This window comes from Pichia kudriavzevii, chromosome 1 (genome assembly GCF_003054445.1).
Source record: "Pichia kudriavzevii chromosome 1, complete sequence".
Classification (NCBI taxonomy): domain Eukaryota; kingdom Fungi; phylum Ascomycota; class Pichiomycetes; order Pichiales; family Pichiaceae; genus Pichia; species Pichia kudriavzevii.
In genome coordinates, this window is record NC_042506.1 from 1,183,357 (window position 1) to 1,201,199 (window position 17,843).

Here is a 17,843-nt window from a genome sequence, read left to right on the forward strand (position 1 = left end):
TCATTCACACAAAACTTTTTTTTTAAAAAAACCTTCCTTATTTGTGTCTTCGATCATTTTTTGCTCAAATACTGCTTTAATTAACTCCAGAATGGTCAGTGAAGCAATCAAAGAGCAAATTTTGCAGAGAAAGAAACAACTTAAACAAAAAGTGGCTGGAAAACTGCTGGGGAAAGCAGTGAAAAATAAACTTTCTAAGGTACCAAAATCAACAAAATCAGCAAAATCAGAGAAAGGTCGTGAAGTTGATGCTGGAAACTTGAATTGGAAGCCAGTTGAGATTCCAGACACTCTGGACGATTATGAGGGATTTTACGGACTAGAAGAAATTGATGGAGTTGATGTGAAGATAGTTGATGGACAGGTTAAATTTATTACCAAAAGTGATTCACAGACAATAACTACGGAAGAAGCAAAGGAAAAAGAAAATGCACTTCCAGAGGGAGAATTTGAAATTGATCCTGAAGATATACCTGAAGAGGGTGTAGAAAAAGCAGAAACTGTCCTTGAGGAAGAGGAGGTTGGTCCACAAGAAGAGAGTGAAGACTTAGAGGTTGAAAAGGGGGATACCCTGTTGGCAGCGACAGATGTACGGGAAAAACAAGTAGCTGGCGAACAAAAGGCAAACCCTGGAGAGGTTGGGAATAAGGTAGAGATGACGAAAAAGAAACATATTCAAGTGACTCATCTTATTGCTTCAAAAGACGAAAATGACGAAGAAAACGTTCCCTTGTTACCTGGTTTACCATCAAATGATTTATCAGAAGAGCCAATTGGAAAAGAAAAAGCGGTAAATGATGATACATTAAAAGCAAATACATTTTCAAAGGCAGCAAACCTTGAACTCATTGAGGATGCTGATTTACCAGATTGGTCTGATATCAGTCTATCTGCGTCTACATTAAATGGATTAGAAAAATTGGGTTTCAAGACCCCAACTGAGATTCAGAAAAGAAGTATCCCTGTTTCGCTAGAGGGCAAAGACGTCATTGGTAAGGCCATAACTGGTTCAGGTAAGACACTGGCATATGGGATTCCAATATTGGAAAAAGCTATAGCTGATGAATATAAAAACAGACTTTTACCAGAAGAACTAAGAAAACATCCAACAGCATTAATTTTCACTCCAACAAGAGAGTTAGCTAATCAAGTCATGAAACATCTGAGTGATTTATTCAAATACTCTCCTTTCAGCGACAAAACTATTATTTCGTTAACGGGTGGGTTATCGATCCAAAAGCAAGAACGTTTATTATCATATGGTCCGAGAGTATTGGTAGCAACTCCTGGTCGTTGCTTGGAACTATTGGAAAAATCCACTTCTTTGGCTAAGCAAATTGCGTCTATTGATATTTTAGTTTTAGATGAAGCTGATAGGATGTTACAAGATGGTCATTTTGAAGAACTAAAGAAAATCTTGGAAATCTTGCATAATTACAGACCAAAAGGTATCCAAGCATTCCAAAAGAGATGGCAGTCATTGGTTTTTTCTGCGACTTTTTCAACTGAATTATTTGGTAAACTATCGAGCCATACTAAGAAACCGCAATCAAAAAAACGTAAGCATGACGAAGACTCGGATGATGCTGAAATGAAAGAGGTTCTGCGTATTCTCGGACAGAAACTAAGATTTAGAGGTAAGCCTGAGTTTGTAGATGTCAATCCTACCGAAGTTGTTGCTAACAGAATTACTGAAGCCATGATTCCATGTGCTCCTATGGAAAGAGATTTAATGTTATATTACTTTATCTCGATTTTCCCCGGAACTACATTAGTTTTCACCAACTCGATCGACTCTGTCAAAAGGCTGGCACCAATGTTGAACAATTTAGGTGTCCCTACAGTTTCAATCCATTCCTCTATGATTCAAAAGCAGCGGTTAAGAGCATTAGAAAGATTTAGTAGAAACTCTGAGATGGCAAAAAAGCAAGGAAAATCATCAGTGCTAATAGCATCCGACGTTGCTGCTCGTGGGTTGGATATTGATAACATTCAGCATGTTGTTCACTACCATCTACCAAGAACTGCAGATACATATGTCCATAGGTCTGGTAGAACTGCACGTGCTGGAAAAGAAGGTGTTTCGATTATACTGTGCTCACCACAGGAAGCATCAGGGCCATTGAGGAAATTGAGAATGGCTGTGACCAAGAATGAGAAGGTTAGAGATTTGAAATGTGTTCCAATTGACACTGATATATTGGACCAGCTAAAGGAGAGATTGGATTTAAGTGCTAAAATTGCTCAGGCAGAAGTTTCTTCACAAAGTTCCAACAAGGAAAAGAGCTGGATAGAAAAGGCCGCTGAAGATTTAGGTGTCGATGACATTGATGATTTTGAAGATGATTTCTTGAAGAGAGATAGAAAAAGAAGAGAAGGTAAAGAATTAGATAGGCAAAGTCTAAAGGTTTACAAGGCACAATTGAGAGACCTATTGAAAGTACCAATCAGGAAATCTGGTAGAAGATCGTACATTGCTGGAGGTTTAAATAATATAGCAAAATTGTTACTTGATAATGAGGGAAGTGATAGTGTGATGGGATATTTACAGCAAGATGCACTTGCCCTGTTGAAAGACAAGAAACAGAAGAAACAAAAAGTATGATTTTAGAAGCTTGTGTAACATTTTTAAAGCGGATATACAGTATATAGAAAACAAGTACATATACTTACTATGAGAATACGTCTTATATGAGAAAAGGTGATGTTGGTGAGACTTAGTCAGAAAAATATTCGTCATCTGAATCATCAGAAACCAATTGTTCAAAGTTAACTTTATATCTTAACAAAGCACCAATACCACCAAAACCTTTAACGAATTGTGCACCTTCTGAAGATCTGTCGGTGACGAACTCTACAGTCGCACCGTAATTTTTGTAGTTTTCAGCTAGCCATTCTAAGAATGGTTGTTCAGCAACAACCTCTAATTCAGAACCGTCTTTATCAATCAAATAACTCTCCTTTGGAGCGTCTTGACGAACAATCTTGACAACTTCTTCGCCTTCTGCATTTCTCAAAGTATATCTGACATCCTCTAAACCTTCATAAACTATAATTGTCTCGCAGGCACCTAAGTCTAAGGCTTTCAATGTATCATCGATACCATAACAGAATTTACCAGTATCTCTTGAAATTTCATCAAAATATTGCGTGATTAATTTCTTTTCCTGGACGAATTTAACATTGGACAAAGTCTCCGCAGATAATTCAATTGCTTGGTTAAAACCATTTTCACCACCATAAGAGATATCAACAATTTTGATGATTTTTTGTTGTAATCTCTGATCAAACATATCCGATTTAGATAATTCAGTTTTAAAATCAGCAGAACCTGCTAAAATCAAACCTTGAACATTGACTTTATCGTTGGTAATAAAATTTTGAACAGCAACTTCTGCAACTTTTCTGACATAATTGTGTCTCTTTTCATCTCTTAATCTGGAGAAACGCAAAGCAGATTGACCACCTCTACCATGCTTCTTTGGTAAATCAACTGTAAATTTATGCAAAATCTCTCTTGTGTTACCAGATAAAGCACCGAATAATGCACCATTACCATCCATAACGATAAACCCAAATCTATCATCAGACTCCAATAACTCAGCCAACGCTTCAACATGGAACTTGTTATCACACAAATAAAGGGATGTATTGATCGGTTTGAAAGGTTCAAATGCAATTGTTAATTTTTTCTCCTTACCTTCATCAGTTAAGACTTCACCACAATAAACAACCAACCCATTCTTCGGAACATTTTGGTATAACTTTAATTTTTGTTGTGTAGAAGTAATTGCTGATAAAACAGACAATCTGTTCACTCTCGATTTAATATTTGATGCAGTTCCGTATTCATCTGTCAACATTTTTTGTGTGATTGAAATCTGAGTTTTTGGTGGCATAATAAGTGAAATCATGGAAGTACCGTTACCTCTTGCGTTTTGAAGGGACTTGATCAATTTTTTGACCTTCCACATCTCCACATTTTGATCTGCTGCGTCACTACTCATAGTGTGTGTATTATAAGCTTTTGCACTACGGAAAATAGAGTTTTTTCTTCAATAACGTAGAGTTGAATGTTCTCTTTCCCAACTTTGAGAGTTGTGTTCAAAAATTTTTCACCTTGGGTTGATGAAAGAATAGAGAGAAAAAACCACGAAAAAGAGAAAATAGAAAAAATCTGAATCACTTCACAGAAAGGTCAGTCAATATCTGATACACTCAACAGTTCAGCAAAAACAAGCTAGTTTAAAAGACACAACACAGTGTATAGATGTCTGAAAAATCAAGCCAAGAGCAGCCGCCTTCTTCTGTTGAAGAGAAGAAATTATCTAATAAGGAACTCAAGGAGTTAAAGAAGAAGGAAAAGGCTGCAAAACGTGCAGCAGCAAAGGCAGGTAGTAGTACTAATGAGTCAGGCGATACCCCACAGAGTGGATCACAAAAAGGTAAGAAACCAGTAGGCGGTGCTACTAAGACTGTTAGTCAAGTAAAAAAACAGATGAACAATGCAAAGACCCATGATCCAAGTGACAAAGTTCCACCAATGTTTGGACATCTACAATCTAAAGAAGAAAAAATATTATCAACACCAGATATTGCATCCATTGTTCATCCGTCAATTCTATCATTAACACTAAAGATGTCTACCTATAAAGTTGTTGGGTCCAGCTCTAGATGTATTGCGATGATGGAAGCATTCAAAGAAGTGATTAAATCATATAAAACACCAGAAGGAACCAGTTTACAAAGACATTTAACCGGACATTTGTCACATCAGATTGAATTTCTAAAGACTGGTAGACCATTGAGTATATCTATGGGTAATGCCATCAGATGGTTGAAGCAGAAGATTTCGGTGATCCCTATTACTACAGTTGAGGAAGACTGTAAGAGAATCCTAATTGATGAAATTGACATGTTTATAACCGAGAAGATTGTTGTGGCAGATAGAGTTATTGTTGAGTATGCCGAGAGCCACATTACCAATGATTCCAAGATATTGACGTATGGTCATTCTAAGGTATTGGGTGAATTGTTTGAATATGCTGCAATTGAACAAGGCAAAAAATTTGAAATTTACATAATCGATAGCAAACCATTGTTTGAAGGTAAGAAACTAGCCAAAAGGTTGAGTAAACTTGAGAATGTTAAGTTGCACTATAACTTAATCAACTCTCTCAGCAGTGTGCTAGAAACCAAGATTGATTACTGTTTTCTTGGTGCACATTCAATGCTATCCAACGGTAGATTGTATTCCCGTGTCGGTACTGCATTAGTTGCCATGGCATCAAAGAATAAATCTATACCTGTTCTAGTATGTTGCGAGAGTTTGAAATTTAGTGATAAAGTTCAGTTAGACTCTGTGACCACTAATGAGTTAGGCGATGGTGACGATTTAATCAATACAAAACCATTCAGTAAGGAAGGTAATGCATTAAAAACATATTTAAAGAGGTTAGACGATGCGAAAGAAGCCAGTACTAAGAAAGGTAAACAGCAGCAGCAGCAGCAACAACAACAAAAACAACAGCAACAAGGATCCGGCCGTAAAGATGATAATGATTTGAGTAATTGGAAAGAGATCAGAAGTCTAAACATTCTCAATATATTGTATGATCTAACGCCACCTGAATATATTCAAAAGATTGTTACTGAGTTTGGCGCATTGCCACCTTCTTCTGTTCCAGTTATTTTAAGAGAATACAAGAGTAGTACATAGAGTCATTACATAAACACATATATACATACATACAATTACATATACATACACATATATATGTCTCTTTCTCCAATATATATGACTACTTAATCTCCACGTCCGTGACTTTACCATTTTTCAATTCTTTCACATATTTTTCTAGTTTTTCCCAATGTTCTTCTCTGAGATGCTTACGTTCTTCATCTTCCTTCAATTGGGTCTCGTATAGAACAAAACAACGATCGTAAACTACTGGATTAGTCTCCATAAATATTTTCAATGCAGAATAAGCAATTGAAGATATTGTTCTATTCCAGTTATTTGACTCTGAAAAATCCAGCTCCGCCGCCAACTCAGGTTGTGCAATTTTATACATTGAAGGGAATATGATTGGTAAGATATTCTCTGCATTTTCGGTAACCAAGGAAACGAAGTACTCATTATTAAAGAAGCACAGGACTTTCTCTGACACTTGGTAATGTGATGAGGAGATACATTTGGACAACTGTGCGAATAAGGGAATCTCAATTTTGTTGAACTCTTGAGGATCAATAATTTCAAATATATCCTCAATCTCATTCAAAAACATCAACTCTTTAGGAGAATTCACCTTTGGCCAATATCTCAACAATCCCATGATGACTTCCTCGGTCAATGAAGGGTCTTTTTCAAGAAATTGCAAAATACAATAAGCTAATTGGGGGTGGTAAAGAGATAAAGATCTTGGTTTGTGTAGGGGAATCAATACTCTGATCAAAAAGATCTTATGTTCCTCCTTTAGAGGTAATGCAAATCCATTAATGATGGAACCCAGAATTTCCAATAATTCAGATATACCATTAAAATGGTCAGTTTCGTAGATAAAGGTCAAGAAAATATTGTTTATGGATTTCCTAATGAAAGATCTCAAACTTAAGAATTTACCATAAATTCGATGTAGGGTTGTTTTAAGGCAATCTCTTTCTCTGTTATCCTCCGAATCGAAGAGATCCAACAAGGTGAGAACAAACTTGTGGTCAATAAAAGGCTTTGCCACGGAATTGTTGAAATCTGGGGATTCAACAAACCTTAAGAAGAACTCATAAACTAATTGCATATGGGACCAACCTAATTCATATACGGGTTCGTCTTCATCGGGGTCATATATATCACCAATTGGATTAACAGGCGGAGGGATTGGTCTAAAGATATTGATTCTGAACATGTCAACCACATGCCTATACATTTCTTCTGTGAATGTCAATCTGGTTGTTGATATGAATACGGTCAATTCGTGCAAAGTGATACGCTTTAATTCCTTACCTTGGATATCTGCCGATGGATCGTAGAAATCAAACAAGATTTTACATTGGATAACCTTTTGAATGAATAAATCTACATGGAATTGTGGATCAACTTCTTCAAATGGCGGTGATTTTTCAAAAGATTGGGCATTAGCAGAGGGTTCGAACCTCGAAGAGGAGTGTCTCAGCGGGGTTTTAGGTTTCAGTTCCAGGTCATCCTTTGGTACTTTGTCGAAGGGAGAATGGGCCGTATGGTATTTCAAGAAATCAATCTCTGACTGTGGGAATTCGTTGTTATTGGAAGGTATATTTGGATGAGCATTTGACTGATTCAATTGGAGGGACTGCGTTGCATCAGGAGTAGGCGACTGTTGTTGCTGCTGTTGTTGTTGTTGTTGTTGTTGTTGTTGTTGTTGTTGTTGTTGTTGTTGTTGTTGTTGTTGGTTTTGGTTTTGGTTTTGGTTTTGGTTTTGGTTTTGAATTTGGAGGGGTTTTTGTTTGGATTGTTTTGAGTCTTTCTTTTTCAGGGAGACGGTAGACGAGGAAGAGGATGGCGACTGTGCATGCGAATGAGAGTGGGGTTGTGACTGGTGCAATGGAGACTGTGATTGCGGTTGCGGTGAAGGAGAACTGTTTCTTGAGCCTGCATTTGAGCCTGCATTTGAACTCGTATTAGAGTTGGAATTGGCGTTATGAGAGCTTGATGAGGAGTGTGTAGAATGGGAGTTTGAGTTCTGTGAGGCTGCAGAGTCCTTATCCTTCTTGGATTTGGACCTGAAGCGTTGCTTGAAACCTTTCATCATCCTTGCAGCCTGTTTCTTCTATTTGACCTTGGTTTGCGTTTCTTACAAAATACTATACCTAACACTCCGAGGGGGGGGTCGTGGATATCCTTGACGAGTTCTCTCACAATACCAATATCTTGATATGCCAATATACGTATATTGATATCTGAATTGTTGTAAATAAACGTCAATGGAAATCTATATATTAACAACTATATAATGATTTGTATATAATGTATGTATATATAAATAAAAATCAAAAAATTGATTTCTGTGTCTCCATCGATGGTGCAATATGAAACCATTCCAATTGCGCCCCTAACCCCCCCCCCCCTTCGCTTTTACTCTATCCCTCTCCCTCTCCCGACTTCGCTCTCATTTATCTGTCCTTCTTAGAGAGTGCGCGCGCCAAGAGAGATACCCATTCCAAAGCACACCGGCAAGAGCTGACACCGCCAATCTGGCGCGCGGTGGCACCACCGTGAAATTTACCCCCTGCAAAATAGGCCACACCGCCCAGTTGGCCAAAAGCGTCCCCCACCACAACTCGCGCACGCGCGCAGCGGCGCCGGCGGCGCCGCCGTCCCACGCGCCCACCCAGGCAAGGTAGAGCGCCACGCCAACGGGCGCCCACAGCGTCTGGTCAACCAACGTCCGGGCCGCGCCGCTGAGAAGCGTGCTACCGCGGACGTGGATCCGACCAAGCACTTGATAAAGGGGATGAGCAATAGGTGCAAATACAATTCCTCCATAGACACCATTGAGAAACATTCGCTTGGGGGAGAAAACCTTCTCCTCTGCTCCCTGAGCAAGTCCATCACCAAGCGCAAAGAGGGACCCAGTAAGTAACATATTCCCCACTAGTGGGTGGCGGTTAAACAGACGCAATAAATGAGACATGTAAGAATAACCAATGGTTGTCAAGAAAGTTGTTTATTGAGATGGCTCGTTATATATGCACCTGTGGTTGCTAGAAACAACAGTGGTAGCGATCGTAGTAGTAATAGTAGTAATAGTAGTAATAGTTATATAGGTTATAATGCTAGGTGGGAAATTGATTGTTGTATCCCCATCCCCGTTTTCCCCCCACCCCAGGGGCACCTCTTTTTATACAGGAAGATATTGATCCACTTCACCCACTGTGTGGTGCACCTGTCCATCCTCACTGAACCTTCTCGATAAATTCGGGGGACGGTCAACCCTCGGGCAGTGTTTTTTTTTCTTTTTTTTTACCCTCTCTATCTATCTATATATCGATTCCTCTCCATGTGGCTTGCCAGTTTTAATGCCAGCCCATTTCTCTTGGCTTTTTTTTTTCAACATGCTAAAAAATACACGCGTTTTTTTCTCTTTTCTAGTCATGGGTTTTAGGTAGCACGAAAGAGGTAGCACAGGTGTCTCCCCACGCGTTTATTCCCGAAAAGAGAAGGAAAGAAAAAAAAAGATCAACAGTGCATTATTTACATTGGTACATCGTGGTCTGGTGTAACTTGACCAAAATTAAAATCACGATAGTAACACACTCTCCAGTAGTGTAAAATAACAATCCAGTATAGACAAAAAAATGTCCATCCCTGACAATGACATTCTTCGTTTTATTGAAGGCTCGGGCCCGCCCCAGTTTGTCCCCCCAATCCCGGAAAAGACACACTCCCTCCCTGATATCTTGGACCACGACTCTAATAATAGCTTCCACTTCCAATCGGCGCAGGGCAACCATCCTAATAACTCCATCTCCAACACCAATGGCAACGACAACGACAACGGCAACGACAAGAGAAACAGAAATAACAATGACAACGATTCCCACCACAATCTGCTCTCCTCGTCGCCTACGATCCCGCTCGACTCCCCCTCCCCACCTCCTGCTTCACAGACTCTACCTCTTCCCTCTCCAGAGAAGCTAAACTTCATCCATTTGCTAAAATTTTCCCTTATTGAGTACATCAAACTACTGGACTCGCACCAGAGCGGTGTGCAAACGAGAACGGAATATATCCTCTCCTTTATGAAGGTCAATGGCGTCGAAATTAGACAAAAACTAATAAATGATTATATTAACGACCTGAAAAATGATCGACTCGAACATTCCATCCTTTGTACATTGCCTGAAAACTATATCCAGGAAACTAAATCTTTACTCATAGAAGCAAACAAAAAGAGGAAAGTCTACAATAAAAAGAAACTCTCCTCTAATAGTGCACTGTCAACACCAACAGAAATTGTCTCCTCACAACCTCTTGTGTTTGCTAGTATACTTAACATCAAAATAGGACTACTGTTTAATCAGTCTCAACAACAACATCCAGCTCAGCACCAGCACCAGCATCAACACCAATTGCACCAATTTAGTCCTAATGTGACTTCTATTGCTAGCTATTCCAATCTGACCAATAAACTCAAATCTTTTTCATTTCTCCCCAATAAAGAAAACTTCATCATTGACTTATACCCGCAAAATATATGCTCTCATTCTTTAACTTACTCTAAAATACCTTTACTACTGAACCCTTTAATTAGCGTCAACCTTGAGAATGATCAAATGTTTTCATACATTGAAACCCAGCTAACTTTGCCGTTAAACCTGTTTCAACCTCAAACGGATAACTTCTCCAACTATTCGAAAATCCTACAGTTCAGATCGATCCTACGTATCTACGATAAAAACGAATTGATCTACAGGAAAATAGATCCAATTTCAGGTTCAATTGTCTCAAATGGAACTGTGAAGATCATCTTACCCCTACATGCCAAGCTTTGGTCTTCCCTCATAAACGATTACCATAACGGTATAATCCAACCAAATAAATTCGATAATCTTAAAATCACTCACACATTGTACCCAGATGATGACCTGTTGAACTTCAAAAACTCTCCTATACACTCATTCGCCTGGGAATTCTACTCAACTCTGAACAATGACGTGCCCGAATGTATTAACATCTCCAAAGAAACATCCGTGACAACAACTCCAGCAACAGCCGCCCACTCCCCTCAAGTAACGCAGCGTAAACAAGCAGCTCCCTTGTCCCACAAGCGTTCACGTTCACGCTCGTTCAACGATATACAGTATTCAATACAACCAAGAAACCCCCCTATCTTCGAATTCCACAACTCTACAGTGGACTCATTTGACAATTCTTACTCTATTTCGGACTTTCTCAATGAATCCATGGCGAAGCCTACCCCCACAAGCATGAACATGAGCATGAACGTCAATATGAACCCAAATATGAATATCAGTATGAATCCAAATATAAATCAAAATATGAATCCAAATACAAATCAAAATGTGAATCCAAATATAAATCAGAATATGAATTCTAATATGAGCCCAACCATGAACCCAAATGCAAACACAAATGTGAACATAAATGTGATCCCAAACCCTACCTCCAATACACACGCAACCACAAGTGTCAGTGCCCCTTCTACGGCTCCTCCAACACAAGGCCTGTTTGACGGTTTAGACATCTCGTCTTTGAGTGATGAGCCTCTCTTTTGACACCCAGCCGTCCACCGACCCAGTTGGGCCCCGATGTGAAGCGTCATGACATCTACAAGCCAACGTGACAATTATGAAAATCTCCGAAACAAAATCAACAACATCGAAATGTTAATAATAATAATAATCATATGCATTCTCTAATTTTTTTTTTTTACAACTTTCTTTTTGCTCAATTTCTCCAACTTTCTCTGTTTTTTTCGCATTTTAGTGCTTTTTTTTCTCACATCGACTTGAGCTTCCATTTTTTTCACTTAACCAAAATTCATCACTACTGTCTGTATATTCACATATCTATATTTTAACTTCCCTACTTTGAAAGAACCCACACATCCCCTCTTTCAACACAACATGTCTATTAGTAAAGGTGTATGGAGCAATGCGTCTCGTGCAGCGTCGCTGTCAGTGAAAAACCCGGTCTTGAAACAGGCATTACTCTCGCCAAATTTACCTAATGGGCCAGCGTCGTTAAAGGCCAATGCAAACAAACGCAGATACACGTCACCAATCGGGTTGGATGGCATCTATCCATTGGCATATGAGCTATTGGAGAAACAAGCTGAGGAGAAATACAAGTTGATTGATCAGCTAAATGACAAAATCTCTAAAGATGGAGCAACACCTGAACTTATCAAACAGAGAGAGGAGTTACAAATCGAAGCGGAAATCAATAACCCACAAGTGGTATACAATGCTCTATTTGCAACTAATGTGTTAGATAGAACACAGCCTGTGTATAGACACTACCTTAAGAAAAACTGGGAATCTTACAAGAAGATGCTAACCATGCAGAGAATTGAAACCCTCGCCGTTATTCCAGACACATTACCAACATTAGAACCCGAGGTCGATGTTAATTTGAAATTTACTCACAATAACGTTGACACCTGGATTGAACCAGGTAATGTGTTATCCTCAAATGTCACTTGTAAACCCCCAACACTTGAAATAGTCGAATTCAAAGAATCCACCGACGATCTTTACACTGTTTTGATTGTTAATCCAGACACACCAGATGTGGAAAACAACACTTATTCGACAACATTACACTGGGGGCTTGCCAATGTCAGATTATCTAACAATGATTCAATCATTGACATGCAAAAATTAAGTGAAAACCCAGATATTGAGCTAATCGACTATCTACCTCCTGTACCAGAGAAGAACTTAGGTAAACAGAGATTTGCTGTCTGGGTGTTCAGACAAGACGGCCAGTTGCCAAATAAAGATGTTACCAGAGAAAAGTTCGATATCAGGGCATTCGTCGGTTCTAATAAATTACAACCTGTAGGTGCGCATGTCTGGAGAAGTACTTGGGATCTTAATGTTGCTAATGTTAGAAAGATGTATGGCTTACCAGAAGGTAGAATCTTCTCAAGGGATCGTTTCTAATCATTATAGTTCATTGTTATTTACTTGTGTATAGATTTGATAATAAAAAAACACTGAAACCCTATCTCCAGTATATCATGATACTTTTTTCTTGTTCACTTTCTTTGTTTACTACATCACCATTCGGAAAAGACGAGGTAGAATTTTGCTTTTTGAGTCCTGCTTTATCTGTTGAGATCATATTTGCTCATAAATCAAAACAAATTCGTGTCAGAATACACTTCGTCATTTAGGCTACCTAGGAGTCTGCTCACACCTTCACCTCTCTTCGAAGTTATCCTTGGACAGTACCTGTTTTTTTTTCAGTTTGGATAAGATATTAGGATTATTTCACACTTTGATGGAAAAGATTTTGCGATAGGCTAGAATCATAGGACGTTTGAAGCGTCCTTTTGTGACTGATGTTTAAGGTAGCTATTATTTTCTGATGGCCATTACTGTTGAGTTTTGTGTGTTTGATTCAAATATTTTCAGTTTGAGGATATAAATTTTGAAATCTTTCAAAAGCATAAAACCGCTAGTAGAAACTATTACAGACCACTTGTTTTAACTCCTGAATATAATGGAAACAAACTAATAAGAAAACTTCATCTTGCTTTTTGAGAAAACTACATTCCGAAACAATCAACTTTTGGTTATCCGTTGTTTTCCAAATTTCTTATAAATAACCGGAATATCCTATTATTCTTTCCCGTATTCTATCGTTGTGAGTAGTTTGTATTTTCGAGTTTATTTCCATGCTGTATAGGAAAAAGTTCTTAAACTACACTACTGAATAGCAATTTTGTACTTCCTGTCAGTCTATAATATAAAATACTAACCCCACAGCAGTTTGCCGAATAGCCCAAACTTTCTTGCAAAAACGTACTTGAGAACTCTTTAGCAAAAGGTTTATTGCTTTGATAGCAAATCCTTCTTTCTTCTGTAGCCTCAAACTGTACCACAAACTTCTACCCCGATGTTACCTTTCATCTTTGTAATACCCTTTACCCTTGATTTTATCTCTAACTTGAAAATAGTATCTTCCTCTTGAACTACTACGAATTTTTTTCTATTTCATCGACCTTTTCCTTTCTTCTTAGCGTTGGGAACTTTCTATGATAATAGAACGTTGATTTTCCAAAACTCATGCATTAGCGACCAAAGAACTTTCCTATAAACTGGTAAACTTAGAGCTTGAAAAAGTCACAGGCAAATGAAACTTTCTTTTTCATTTACTGCCTCACTTTTCCCCTCAGGTTACACGTGTGGTCTGTTGGATGGTATAATTATCAAGTTTAAACATGTAATTGTGTCGCCTTAATGTGAAGTATTACTTTCAAATTAGTTTCCATGTCCGGTTGTTAAACTGGTTCCCTAAATGTCAAATTAAGTTAAAAATACCCACTCACTACCACACGCTATAGAGACATCCAACTCGCTAATTTTAATACCATATGCTGCTACGGCTTTCCACTAATTAGTTATATGCGACTAATGCTTATCTTTCCAAGCCGTGTTGATATGCTTAAAGAGCTCGAATATTGCCTTCAAAGCGTTTTTTTTGTTATCAAACGGCTACTTCATGATAAATGATCGGCATTGTTGTAACATTGTCAATGAAAAATTAACGTCCGCACCTTGTCACAAAAATAGAGGGGAAGCCATTATTGGAACTTTCCATACAGCTCGATTGATTACAAACCATCAAACTTGACTCATTTTTTCAACTATTTGCAACAGCAATTGCGTTCTATACGAGTACCATAAAGCTGGTAAACATCTGAAAACCAAAGGCTAGATTTAAATTCGGATCCTTTTAAAAGCCGCACACATCTGTTTGGGGAAAAACAGCAAACTAAGCCCCGTGTAAAATCAACTTCCGATTAACGTTTGCAATTTTGCAACTTGTCTAAATACAAATTCCCTTTATCCTTAAACTTAAAATACTTTGATTATCTTACATCCTATACCGTTGACATTACCGTTACCGGTGAGTCTCTGGTAAGCTTCTACATTGTTTAACAAAGAAACTTCTAGAAAATAAACAATACTAACAAGTCGCATCTTACAAAGGAAATGACTCACCGGTTGCAACTTCCCTTTTCAGCTATCTCCATACCATGTGCGTTCCTGGACGTTTGCACCACCCACCCGTATTAGCCTTGGATAACCGAAGCGTTTCAGGGTTATATGTGTCTTTTGCAACCGAATAGGGTATTCGTTTATTAGTCATGTAACTATGTGTTTATTCTAAACATTCCATAAATATTGATTCTATTGCAGCATTCTCTGTCAGAGAAGGCAAAATACTGTTTCCACAACAAGCACTAAGCTGTGACCTCCTTTTTTTCCTTTAAAGCTTTCTCTTAATACTATATTGACCAATGCGGACTAGTAACAACGAAGACACGTCTTTGCAGCCACCACTGTACGAAAATGACAATGAAACATTGGTTGACATTTTACCATCGTTCCAGATGCATAACTTTATGTTAAACCGGCCAATTGACGATAAGGCCAATGTAGATCAACCTCCAAACTATGAAGACTCATCGACAATTGCATCAACAGTGGTGTCTAGACAAACTTCCCTTGATCCATCAAACTTTCTTTTGAACAACCTAGACAAGCTACAAAAAATTAATATGCCTTTCAAAGCAGAGATCACGCTTACTGAGGAATTAAACAAAGTGGGTGTACCCTTCAAACAGGCAAACCCCCTGAAAACCTACAAGCCGGGTGATATGGTTTACGGATTTGTTCTTTTCCAGAATCCAAACAACTTCCCAATTCCCTTTGAACAGGTGATGATCTCCATGGAATGTGATATTGGTACAGTTTCACCAAATGGTAAAGTCGTTAAAAAGAAAATCATAACGGCCTATGATTTAGAAGCCTCTTTCAACATGTATGGCGCAGAAGGAGATAACGATACTTATCATATGTTGGATCCATTGGATAAAAATTATCTTGGTTTCGAAAAGAGACGTTTGGATCCAAACATTCCTATCAAGAAGTTCTTCAAGTTCAGAATTCCTCATTATGTGTTGGATGATTGCTGTGATTCACAGCTTTGGGAGCATTTGAAAACACCACCGTCATTTGGATTGAATAAGAAAAGTGCTCGAAACACAGCCGCTGCTCTTAAAATCGACAATCATCTAGGATATGGAAGGTTTGATAACCCGTCTTCTCCTATGGTTGTTAAGGATTATGCTCCCCCAAATCAATTTGTCTCCTTCTACATTAGTGCTCAATTCATTGGTAAGAAGTTGGATCTTTATAAACGTTTCTATACCAAGAGCACGCATCACAACTATGATTTCATTTTCTTGAAAAACGTGGAGCACCATTTCCGTGTCACTAGCTCAGTTCCAGAGGAAGAACCCATGCGATTGATAAGCTCCACTGATGAGCAGCTACGATTGTTGGAGAATCAAGCAATTGAGGCTATTGAGGTCATGACTGAGCGGGGAATGTTGAACAAGGTCGGTGTCACTGCATTGCAGGAGCAAGACGAAATTATTTTCAGCTCCAACGGAAAAGCAAAGCAACAGTATGATGTCACTGCTGATTCTATATGTAAAAAGTATAAACCAGATTTGTTCACTAAATCAGTCCAGATACACTTCAAGAAAGATTTATTTTCCAAGATGTCAGGTACATTAAATATTGAATTTCAAGTACGAGAAGCAGTGAAACTTCAATCCTTTTTACCTAGATTATTACAGCAGACAATTACTGCTTCGGAAATTGTACCACCCACAATCCAATTGTGTTTAGAGTTCATTTCTTCAGATTTTGCCTCAAAGCCACCTTCAGTGCTAAAAATTGAACCTAACGTTATTGCTGTCGACTTAGAATCCCATTATTCGTTACCGGTTACTTTTGATAGCGACTTTGTCCTGCAGGAAAGAAAGGCTGTCACTTCTACAATAACCAAGTTTGCCTTGTACTATAACAAGCTGAATTATATGGCCAAAGAGGGTAAATTTGTGGTTCCGAAAACTGTATACCATGCCTTGCGAGGCTTAGGGCATGCCAAGTACAATGAGACATATATTCCCCATGTTTTCAAAAATTACTTAATGACACCAAAGTGGGAATATGATTCCGTATCCCACAAATATAGGGCGTTCATAAGCTTGACTCTAGACTACGATAGCAAGGCATTACAATCCCAACCAAAAGCGTTAGTTCCAAGCTTCCAAACCTGCTTGATGGCAAGACTATACAAAGTCAGGATGGATGTCAAAATCAAGAAGAAGATGTTGTCCTCGTACTTGCCTGCTGTAGTTGTGTAGTTTGTTTGTGTTTTTTCTAAAACTTGTCTTTTCTCACCTCTATATTCCAAATCCACCGAACTTACTATTTCAGACCTAATTTAAGCCTTGTGTATACAAGGCACTGGTTTTCCACTACAAACACTCCGGATCAAGCCCTAATTCCGAGACCCGTTAAGTATTGCCGAGTATCTCCGAGTTAGCTCGTTATTTTTTGTTATTATCCCCCCTTATCTCCGTAGCGCAAACAATGGAATATTACTTATCTTACGGTGTAAATTTTGCATGAATTAGTCATCCAACATTCGATGGGGATTTTCCTTATCCTATGTTTATTTTTCGTGCTGTAAGAAAGGAGACAATCTAGAATGATAAATTTGTGGCTCCTTTGGGGGGAGGGGGGGGGGGGACAATATGTAGATAAGCCAAGCTAAGTTGTTGCTACACTATAAAACCCCGTACATGTCCCTATTTTTCAGCTTGCTCAGTAAAGCATCTTTTTTCCTCTCTTGACTTATTTCCTTCTCCAACTTTTATCCCCCATCCAAAACCCAGATAAATTTTAACTAAATGCAAGCACACTACTAATTTAGAAATCCTACGACAATGCTACCATCTAAAAACCCAAACGATGAACTATACGATGTTTTGCCCTCGTATCAATTATATAACCAAATATACAACCGTGCGTTGCTTCCTAACAACAAATTTGGCGAACTACCAGCTTACGAAGATGACTGTACAGAATCAGCCACAGCAGAAACTGAAAACTCCAGGTACAGTTCTTCAGTTAAATCGTTTAATCTTATCAACAATATTGACAAATTACCAAGGGTCAATGCTCCTTTGAAAACATCGATTGTCATAAATGACCCATTGAAAACATACCTACCAGGTGAGATCATTGCCGGTCAC

General features: G+C 38.5%; 8 protein-coding genes across 8 annotated transcripts; 5 read left to right on the forward strand and 3 right to left on the reverse strand.

Annotated features, from left to right (window-relative positions):
* Positions 1-91: 91 nt before the first annotated feature.
* C5L36_0A05430 (uncharacterized protein) lies at positions 92-2,605 on the forward strand (the record flags this gene model as incomplete). The annotated part of the gene is made up of 1 exon (XM_029463564.1): positions 92-2,605. One exon carries the CDS (start codon positions 92-94, stop codon positions 2,603-2,605), a length of 2,514 nt encoding a protein of 837 aa, XP_029319424.1.
* A 112-nt stretch (positions 2,606-2,717) lies between these two features.
* C5L36_0A05440 (uncharacterized protein) lies at positions 2,718-4,007 on the reverse strand (the record flags this gene model as incomplete). Its single annotated transcript, XM_029463565.1, has 1 exon — positions 2,718-4,007. The coding sequence occupies one exon, from the start codon at positions 4,005-4,007 to the stop codon at positions 2,718-2,720; it is 1,290 nt and encodes a 429-aa protein (XP_029319425.1).
* Positions 4,008-4,270: 263 nt separating this feature from the next.
* Positions 4,271-5,719, forward strand: C5L36_0A05450 (uncharacterized protein; the record flags this gene model as incomplete). Its single annotated transcript, XM_029463566.1, has 1 exon — positions 4,271-5,719. The coding sequence occupies one exon, from the start codon at positions 4,271-4,273 to the stop codon at positions 5,717-5,719; it is 1,449 nt and encodes a 482-aa protein (XP_029319426.1).
* Positions 5,720-5,801: 82 nt separating this feature from the next.
* Positions 5,802-7,784, reverse strand: C5L36_0A05460 (uncharacterized protein; the record flags this gene model as incomplete). Its single annotated transcript, XM_029463567.1, has 1 exon — positions 5,802-7,784. One exon carries the CDS (start codon positions 7,782-7,784, stop codon positions 5,802-5,804), a length of 1,983 nt encoding a protein of 660 aa, XP_029319427.1.
* Positions 7,785-8,141: 357 nt separating this feature from the next.
* On the reverse strand, positions 8,142-8,666 carry C5L36_0A05470 (uncharacterized protein; the record flags this gene model as incomplete). The annotated part of the gene is made up of 1 exon (XM_029463568.1): positions 8,142-8,666. The coding sequence occupies one exon, from the start codon at positions 8,664-8,666 to the stop codon at positions 8,142-8,144; it is 525 nt and encodes a 174-aa protein (XP_029319428.1).
* Positions 8,667-9,330: 664 nt separating this feature from the next.
* On the forward strand, positions 9,331-11,271 carry C5L36_0A05480 (uncharacterized protein; the record flags this gene model as incomplete). The annotated part of the gene is made up of 1 exon (XM_029463569.1): positions 9,331-11,271. The coding sequence occupies one exon, from the start codon at positions 9,331-9,333 to the stop codon at positions 11,269-11,271; it is 1,941 nt and encodes a 646-aa protein (XP_029319429.1).
* A 351-nt stretch (positions 11,272-11,622) lies between these two features.
* On the forward strand, positions 11,623-12,663 carry C5L36_0A05490 (uncharacterized protein; the record flags this gene model as incomplete). The annotated part of the gene is made up of 1 exon (XM_029463570.1): positions 11,623-12,663. The coding sequence occupies one exon, from the start codon at positions 11,623-11,625 to the stop codon at positions 12,661-12,663; it is 1,041 nt and encodes a 346-aa protein (XP_029319430.1).
* A 2,366-nt stretch (positions 12,664-15,029) lies between these two features.
* C5L36_0A05500 (uncharacterized protein) lies at positions 15,030-16,949 on the forward strand (the record flags this gene model as incomplete). The annotated part of the gene is made up of 1 exon (XM_029463571.1): positions 15,030-16,949. One exon carries the CDS (start codon positions 15,030-15,032, stop codon positions 16,947-16,949), a length of 1,920 nt encoding a protein of 639 aa, XP_029319431.1.
* Positions 16,950-17,843: the final 894 nt, after the last annotated feature.